General features: G+C 34.5%; 1 protein-coding gene across 3 annotated transcripts in view; it reads right to left on the minus strand.

Annotated features, from left to right (window-relative positions):
- Nucleotides 1-1,591, minus strand: part of virma (vir like m6A methyltransferase associated) — a 48,410-nt gene extending 46,819 nt beyond the window's left edge. For all 3 annotated transcript variants that reach the window (XM_033992606.3, XM_033992605.3, XM_033992604.3), the window contains exon 1: nt 1,482-1,591. In XM_033992606.3, the coding sequence (XP_033848497.2) occupies nt 1,482-1,559 (78 nt within the window). In that variant the 5' untranslated portion in view covers nt 1,560-1,591. The remainder of the gene's footprint in view (nt 1-1,481) is intronic.
- Between the last annotated feature and the right edge of the window lie 7,539 nt (nt 1,592-9,130).

Genomic DNA, 9,130 nt, shown 5'->3' on the forward strand with positions numbered 1-9,130 from the left:
CACCATTTCTCGGCATGATCTCTGGCCATTGTAGACTGTAATTACAGTACTTTATTACCTGAGCACACCTCATGCATTCCACCCCTGGACCGTTAAAAAACAAAATATTCATTTTCCCAAGCAGGTTTCGGTGCAGATATTTCCCGAGGGTATCTCTGATACTGGACTGTGATTCTGTCTGTCATCATTATTATTATTATTATTATTATTATTGTTATTATTATTATTATTACTAATTACATACGAGGGAAAGAGTACGGCTTCAAAAAAAATTGTACAGTGGTCAGCGAGAGAATAGAAAAAAATGGACGGAAATGCATCGAACTATTATTTTGTTGAGAATATTGTAAGCGAGAATCATTTAAGCTCATGACGTCATTACGTACAACTGTTTGTTCGCTAGAATCCAGTTTAATGAAAACCTGTTTTTGTACGTGAAGATTCACATATTTTTCTGCGATATTTTGCAAGTTCGCTAGACATTTGTTCGTCTTGTTGATGGAAACATAGCTATTGACAGCATACTAAAATGACCCAGGGTGCGATTTGATGGGGGTGATTTCCCTGGCTGTTTTTCTTTTTTTTTTTTTTTTAAATACATATGTTGTATTATGTTCCATTTATTGTTGTTATACTATGTGTAGTTATCAATGAGGTTGTTAACTGTTGAAATTGTGTATTGTGTGCTAGATGTATCAAAGCTTAGCACGAGGTTTTGTTGTGTGTCCATTTTACCCGCCCCCCACCCGGAAATTTGACAAATCCGACACGTCGTATTTTATAAAGCAATACCTTTATCTTAATCGTTAAATCTTTCCTTGTATTTTAAATTTCTTCAATAAAGATCCAGATAAGAGGGTTCTTTTTTGTATTAACATATTTTGTATTTGAACGCTATAATTGAACCTTGCCGTTTCAAAAAGTAAATATGCTAAGCTGTACTTGCACAGCAGAAACAGAGTTGGGGGAGGCATTAGGCCTGAACAACAGTATTTCAAATTACAAATTGCTTATATAAAAAAAAGGATGTACAGTACTTTTAAAATGGATAACCTTCGATAAAAAAATAACACAATTTAATAACGTAATGATGCATTTCTTTAAAAAGGAAACAAACTTCAGATATACTTAGTACTGCTTACCGCCAAGTCAGTGGAGTGTGTCTGTGTTGTGATGTGATGTGCATTGGGACAAGCGCGTTCTACACACTTCAGAAAAAAATATGATTTTACGTTTCTTTTACGATGCATAGCATAATGTGCAGCATACCAAATCACATTAGCACTGCTTATACATTTAAATAAGTCTCGGCAAGAAGGTAATCAAAACATCAAGTAGTTGCAAATGTGCATCCCGCTGTTGAGGAATTCAAACGAATTTCATAAACCAGAATATTTTATGCAAGTAGATGTACCACAAATATGTTGAGTAATGTAATGCACCAAATGCTTAGAAATGAAATCAGAAGTTACTTCTCATACCTCAGCACTTTGATGTTTAAAAGTGTCCAAAAACAGCAGCTCCATCGTAGAGTCAGCCGCCATGTTCTTGGTACACATAGCCTTGTACTTCCGGATACAAAATAAACTACATCCGGTGCGCAATGTTGGAAATAGGATTACTTTTGTCTCCCAATATAAAAGCTGCAGTACTGTGTTGTTACTCTACTGTAATGTTAATACAGTACTGTAAACGTGTTTAAGTTGTGCCGGTTTCAAATATCGATATGTTAGTTTTGTTGTATGAGACCGGGGGCATTATGAACACGTTTCTTTTCTTTTTTTTTTTTTTTTACATATTAAACAAAAAAAAAAATGGGTAGCATTTTATATTTTTTCCCCAAATACGTTTTAAAATTATAGTATTATTTTATATTTGTTCGTGGACAGCTGCATGTGACAAAATAGATTTTTAACAGGTTACAGCTATAACAGGATACCAGTACTGGAAAATCTATTTACAATGCTGTGCAAATTAAAGCCTTTCTTACCTTATTTACAAACTCTAGTCCAGCGGATATGTGAAATACTGGGGGTATTGTATTTGTTGATACAAGCATAACATTTTGCACATAGCTAAGGCATGCCCCCCGATGGATTCCAGAAACTCCAGTTCGAAATCAAAATTCTATAACGTATTCAGTAAAATCGCAGCGTGTAAAGGTCTTATGGCATGTGCCTCGTTTCCACGAACCTGCAGCATCGTGCTGCATTGTTCTGTCATTGTTATGAAAGCGTGCCACATTGTGTCCATGGTTTTTGTGTAAACCCATACCTTGCCCTGGCGTGTCAGCACCATGCCGTACCAGCATCCTTGTATACCTCGTTTCCACGATTACTATTTCCGTGCCGTGTCAGCATGGTACTTAAACAGCACAGTAATGGAAGCAGGACAAGTTGTCCCCACGAAATATATCAATCTGTGTTGATAACAGAAATGACGCAATAAGGACAATGGTAACACATGGTCTCGAAGACGCGTCTAGATGGAATAAAAATGACCGAAAGCAGAATAAAAATCACTGAACTATTTACACAGAAGGCAGCAGTCTCACGGACAGTATTGCGTGATAGCAAACTTTTCTGCTTTTTTTTAAAACAATCACATTTACAAATAATCGCTGGTTTTCAGCTGCTGCAAATCTGTAACTTCCCCTCTATCTCTCTTCCATTTCAATAGAAGCCTTTTTAAGGGCCAAAATGCTTTTTTCCCACCTTGTTCACAGCACCGGGAAACATTCTATTCTATTAGGCTAGTGAGATAAAGTGACACTTTTATGTTCCTAACGGTAGTATTCAATTGCTTTTGTATGTTATATTCTCCACATGTTTAAATCAACATTTTAATTTTAAAATCCTCCCAGAGTTCTTTGTTTGTTTGCCAACATTTTTTCCGTTTCGTTACACGTTCTCGCACACAACCACCCGGCTCTGGGCAGCTCCCGCGCCGTGGCAGTATCAGGTACAAAAGGATGCTGGCACAGCATGGTGCTGACACGCCAGGGCACGGCATGGGTTGTTACAAAAATCATGGAAACAATATCGCTTTTATAATATTTATATTCCTAATTCAATCAAATCAGTAACTGTCTACACAACGGAATGACCTAATGTCAGCATTGTTAGCAATGTAACGGTATTTTTATTCTATCAGAAGTAAAAACCGGAATCGTTTTCACGTTTTCTTTCATACCATAATTTTTGCCTGAAAGCAGTGATGATAATGAATTATGAGAAAACCAAATGACCAAGAAAGTTAATATATATAGCTAATTATAACGCAGTCCTCTCTAAAATATTGCCAGTTAGCTACACACACATTTGAAAAGGACCGTGTAAATAAATAAATAAATAAATAAATACGTTTGTATTTGTTGTAGTTATAACACCGTTTTTGAACAAAAAAATAGACCAGCTTTTTTTAAGCGGTCCTTTAACACTAAGTTACCAGAGTACCACAAACTACCTCAAACAGAAGTTAAATAATTACCTCAGTTACCACAAAATATAGTAGAGCAATGGCCTATAAAAAAACATATGTTCAATCGAATTGAACAATTACTTTGCCCGCTACGCTGGATTGGCGCCAAATATTCAATAATCTTCTTGTCTTAAACCGCAACGTCAATCGACACCTAAATTGGCAAGCATGTTCATGACCAGGTCCTTTCTACTGTTTGTAATATCCACGCTTTTTCGCTAAAAAACCATGGCCGCAGCGCGCAAATAACCGTTTCACGACGGCTCTATTTTCATACATTCGTGCAGAAATCCAAGGTGCAATACACTACAGTTGTTGAAATTTTAACTCCTAGGGCATGCCAACAGTGTCAAAGTTATAATGGGACACGTATAGGAAGTCATATGTGATCTATGAAAAAATGTCATCGCCCGTGACCTCTGACCTCTCCTTAAGGTCAAACGGTGATTTATGACATCATCAACATACGCAACTGGCTATAAAACAGTTAGCACAGTTAGCACAGTTGTGATGATAACGTTTCATCTATAATAACCAATGCGCTTAAATTTCACGATAACTGCTTGGAAGCCTTTATAGTTGCTAGCAACTCTAGTTATGTGTAATTTTTGTAGAAATATATGTCTGGTAATGATGTAATACCTTGTATTACCGATCATGAAGGGGTGCTGTTTTCTCCGTTTCTCTAAAAACGTCGATCTGACCATTCGTGCTCCGTTGGCCCGACGTTGGCCCAACGTTGCTGTGCTATCTGGGGTGACAGAACAATGCCAGCATTTTAGGTAAGAAGACCCTTAACTAGTTGTTACAGTGAATGCTTTTTATAAAATACTGTTAAAACAAATCAGAATAAGATATATACACACACACATATATATATTAGTGATTTCTTTTTTTTTTTCGAAAGACAGCTGAACGGGAACGCGCCTCTCTTTTCTCCCCCACTGAAACAGTGATGAACTCGGGCACTTTGTTTTACTTAGTTTGAGGCACAAAAGCATCACCGATTAGATATTAGATTAGCAATGAATGGAAGTCACAGACTAAGCAAAAAAATAGCACAAATATTAGGAAGCGTGCCTTTTTTTCTTTATTTTAATCTTCCGTTTGGTTTCTATGTAAGGCTTTCAGGAGGTGTCTTTTCATCCCTCAGTATAGCTGCACAGACATCGTTGTTATTTTTAATATCGTTATCTGCACACAGTAAACTTTTTGATGTAGTCTGTATTTAATGTAGACATTGAAACATATTTTACATGTAAACAAAAGTCAATTTGACCAATCACTTTACTGTAGCTGTATTTGCTGTTTAAATACTACTACAATAAATAACCGAAATAACGTTGGGTTTTTTTTGTTAAAAAGGGACATGCCCTAGTTGTCTGCCAAATTTCATGCTTGTAGCCTATCATCAAAGGTACAATTCATTTACATATCCACTGTACTAACATCAGTCTTGTATTTTCAGTTTCCCAGTAATAACTGTAAATAATGTTTTAGCTTAGTTAAGGGATATTAACTGTGTATGTGAACCATTTCTTTTTATTTACACTGAAGTAGTAGAAATATCCTCTGACTTCCAGGGGCCACCCCAGGACTCCTGCCTAGTTTAATATTCTTTCCTGTGTTTTCACTGCAGATAGATACCTTGTTACAATGAACATCCAATTATCAGGAAAGGCTTCAGTCATTTTTATTTGCTGGATCTTTTGTATGAAGAAGTAAACATCTGTCCACCCTGTTAAATCACATAACATGAAATCTGTATTTCCACAAGAAATTTTGAATCTTTCCTCTGTTCTTCCTCTGTATTACACCAGTGTAGTCGCTTAAATTACTTACATGCATGGTCTATGTTACTTTTTTTTCATTTCTACCCCCAATAAGGACTGAAGATCCAAGGGGTAACCTCTGTTGAGACTTGTCAAGCCAATCGCCACTTAACACCTGCCAATTGACGCCAGAATCACTGTCGAGCCCTCTTTAGGCTAGTCGACGAAACACCAAGGATGGAAGGTGCCCACATAAAGACCCCAGAGAAGTACCCTACTCAGCTCAGTCCAGACGGTTGTCATGCTGATGCGCTAGGGAGGCCGGACTGTGGTTGATCCCCGGAGCCAGCATGACAGCCGTTGTGTGTGCTGATGCGCCAGGGAGGCAAAATAGGCTGATCCCTGGAGCCAGCATTACACTTCAGGCAGGATATCTACATCATCAGATGGATCACATTAGTTTACAGTAAAAGAAGCTATGTCTTAGTTGATGCTTATCTTGGTGAGAGCTGAGTCCAATATCAGAATGAAGTTTTAACACCTACTCTCATGTAATGGAAACCATGCATTAGGTTGATTACAGGATTCCTAGTTGGATATATTGTTATAAACTAAAGGAAATTCATAAATACAATACAATAAAAATAATACAAATAATGATAAAATAAAATAAAGCAAAAAAGTAAATAAATAATAATATGATATATATATATATATATATATATATATATATATAGATAGATAGATAGATAGATAGATAGATAGATAGATAGATAGATAGATAGATAGATAGATAGATAGATAGATAGATAGATAGATAGTGTTTGCTCAAAATCTATGAATTTTAGGTCATTCATGTTATGCTTGTTCTTTGTAAAGTGCTAAACCACTGATTCATTTACTTTTGTATTTTTTATGTTTGACAGGTGGTTCTGTAAGCATTTATATAATGTTGTACCTGTCTCTCCTACATATTTAATTTTATTACATTTTTGGCAAAATATACCATAATCAAGGTTGCTAGTTTTGCATGAGGGATTTTTTAAGATTGAGTACTTTTTTTTCTCTATTTGTTATTTCAATTGGATCTTTACACATATATTTGCAGGTTTTAATGTCCTGTAATGTGTCTACAATCTGTTTATGTCTACTATGTACCAAAATGTCAATTAAATTTGCATCCCTTCTAAAAGCCACAATCGAAATATTTTTTCCATTTTCTCTGAATTATGAAGTATACGTAAATGCTTCCAAACTATTTTAGAAATGTTGGGTAATAATTTAGAATATTTAATTATTAATGGCACTCTTTTAACCTTCTTTTTCCTTTTATTATATTCATTTCTATTGGGTTTGTCAACTTTTCTCAATTCTTTCTCAATAATCTGTTCTTTATATCCTCTTTTTTTAAGATTTATTTTAAATTCCTTTCTCTGTTTTTTAGTCATTTTCATCAGAACAGATTATTTTATCCTTATACCCAGCCCTTTTGGAATTGTTTTGTATGGATAGGACTTTTTTAGGTACAGATGCATATCAGTAGGTTTCGAGTAAAGATCTGTTTTAATAAATCGTTGATCAAGTTTAACCAAGGTATCTAAGAATTCGATTTCTGATTTTGTCCACCTTAGAGCTACCGAAATATTAGACAGATATTTTATTTGCTAATTCATGAAACTGGAAAAGAGATTCCTCTCCATGTGACCATATTCCGAAAATCTCATCCACGTATCTTATGTATTCTAAAGGTTTCTTGTACACTTTACCCAACAACATATCCTCCCATTTACCCATATATGTGCTTGCAAAATGCATGGCTAACTTTGAGCCTATTGCTGTGTCATTATTCTGCTTGAAACATTTATTTCCAAATGTAAAATAACTATTTCCTAAAACTATCTTGATCATATTTAATATCTCTTCTGGTATTATGATGTTCTTATCGTTTCTGTTATCCAGTGCCTCTTTTCATGCCTCTAAAGTTTCATACAAGAAACCTTTACAATACATAAGATACGTGGATGACGTTTTTGGAATATGGACACATGGAGAGGAATCTCTTTTCCAGTTTCATGAATTAGCAAATAATACCCATCCTAATATTACAGTAGATCTAAGGTGGACAAAATCAGAATTAAAAATAAAGAGTACCACAGACACGCAAAAATACAATACAATACAATGTATTTATTATTATTATTATTATTATTATTATTATTATTATTATTATTATTATTATCATCAATACTTTTTAGCAGCAGTAGAGTATAAATGTGTTGCTGGACATATTGTATGATGGTTAAAATGTTTCTAAGGTGTACCTTTACAACAATTCAGTTAAACACACATTTCTTTTTTTAAAATTAACAACAACATGTTGAATATACCAAAGGCTTCTTCACTGGTTCTTGATGGAACTTGTCTGCCCAGTTCACCATGTCCAAATCAGTGCTTCCTGCAACTTAATTGTGATGATGTTGAAAACCCAGTATGTTAAAAATAACTGGAACATGTTAGGTAATGTGGTATGATTTATGGCTGCTTGTATGTGTTATTTTGTAAAACGTTTTATGTAATTCTAGAGGTGACACACGTTTATACTTGTATTCTGTGGTACCAGGCCATATTCACAAAGACTGTTTTGATTGGTTAAATAAGGATATTCGTGAATAAACAAATAGTTGCCACGACTGATTAAATAAGTCAAAATACATTAAATACTTGGGGCCATATTCATAACAAAACATTTATGTTAAAAAAAACAAAAAAACTTCTGATAAATCATAGATCAAAATGCACCTAAGCTGTTTCTTACAAATTTTGCTCAGGGGTAAATACTTTGTGAATAGGGCTACGGTACCGAGAGACGCTGTGTTGGTAAAGTAATTTCATAGCAGTGTATTTGTTGCCAAGTTATTTATACCGTGTGTGTCATGTCAGAACAACATAGCAGTCTTTGAAACAGTTTCAAACAATTAAATAAATATGTAAATAAGTGTGTTATAACTGTTTCTCAGGTGCAATGCATACAGCTATGGCCAAATGTTTTGCATCACCATATAGAATTAACAAATTTTGCTTCATAAAGTGGAATTAAACATGCTGAATAATGTTACATTAACATATTAAATTACATACCACTTTGTAGTTTTCCAGATAGTTAATGAAAAACTGACAAAAATTGTAACATTTCGAAATCTAACATGAAATAATGAACTACTATGGCTTCCGGTAAACTTTTTAGTTTCTTAGATTATGTTCATGTAGTTTTTTTTAGTTTTTTTTTGTTTTTTTTTTTTCAATTATTTCTCAATGCAATGCAAAACTTTTGGCCATAGCTGTACTGCAGGCCTATACTACTTTTCACCTTTGACACTGATCAGCAAGTTGGAAAGTTGGGATCTGTCAATATCCTCTTGATCTCTTGTGGACCAGATGCCTATATATTTAAATATTCAAAATAAATTGACCGACTTCCTCTTCTAGGAAATGCACTTAAATCCTGGCATGAAATTGTTTCTAATCCAGCATGACTTACTATATTTCAACACTTTAGCCCACATGTGAGGTTCATTTCAAAGAATATTATTCTGCTGTTTTATTACTACTAATTTGGTTAAAAAAAAAAAAAAGCACTTTATGTAAAACCGATGAAAATGTGAATTAAATATATGGCGCCATTCAGGATGTCTAAAGTACTTTTATTGTAGCCTACTGCCAGAACAACCGGGTGCTCTAATATGGAACTAGTCCGTGAATGCATTGAACTATGGTCGGTGGTTACGTTTACAATTAGAATTTTTATATTTGAAACCTATAATTAGTAGCTATTTTTTGTTTAGCTTGTATTGTATTTATAAAAAAGAAGGTCCTGGCCA

Source organism: Acipenser ruthenus, chromosome 3 (genome assembly GCF_902713425.1).
Source record: "Acipenser ruthenus chromosome 3, fAciRut3.2 maternal haplotype, whole genome shotgun sequence".
Lineage (NCBI taxonomy): Eukaryota > Metazoa > Chordata > Actinopteri > Acipenseriformes > Acipenseridae > Acipenser > Acipenser ruthenus.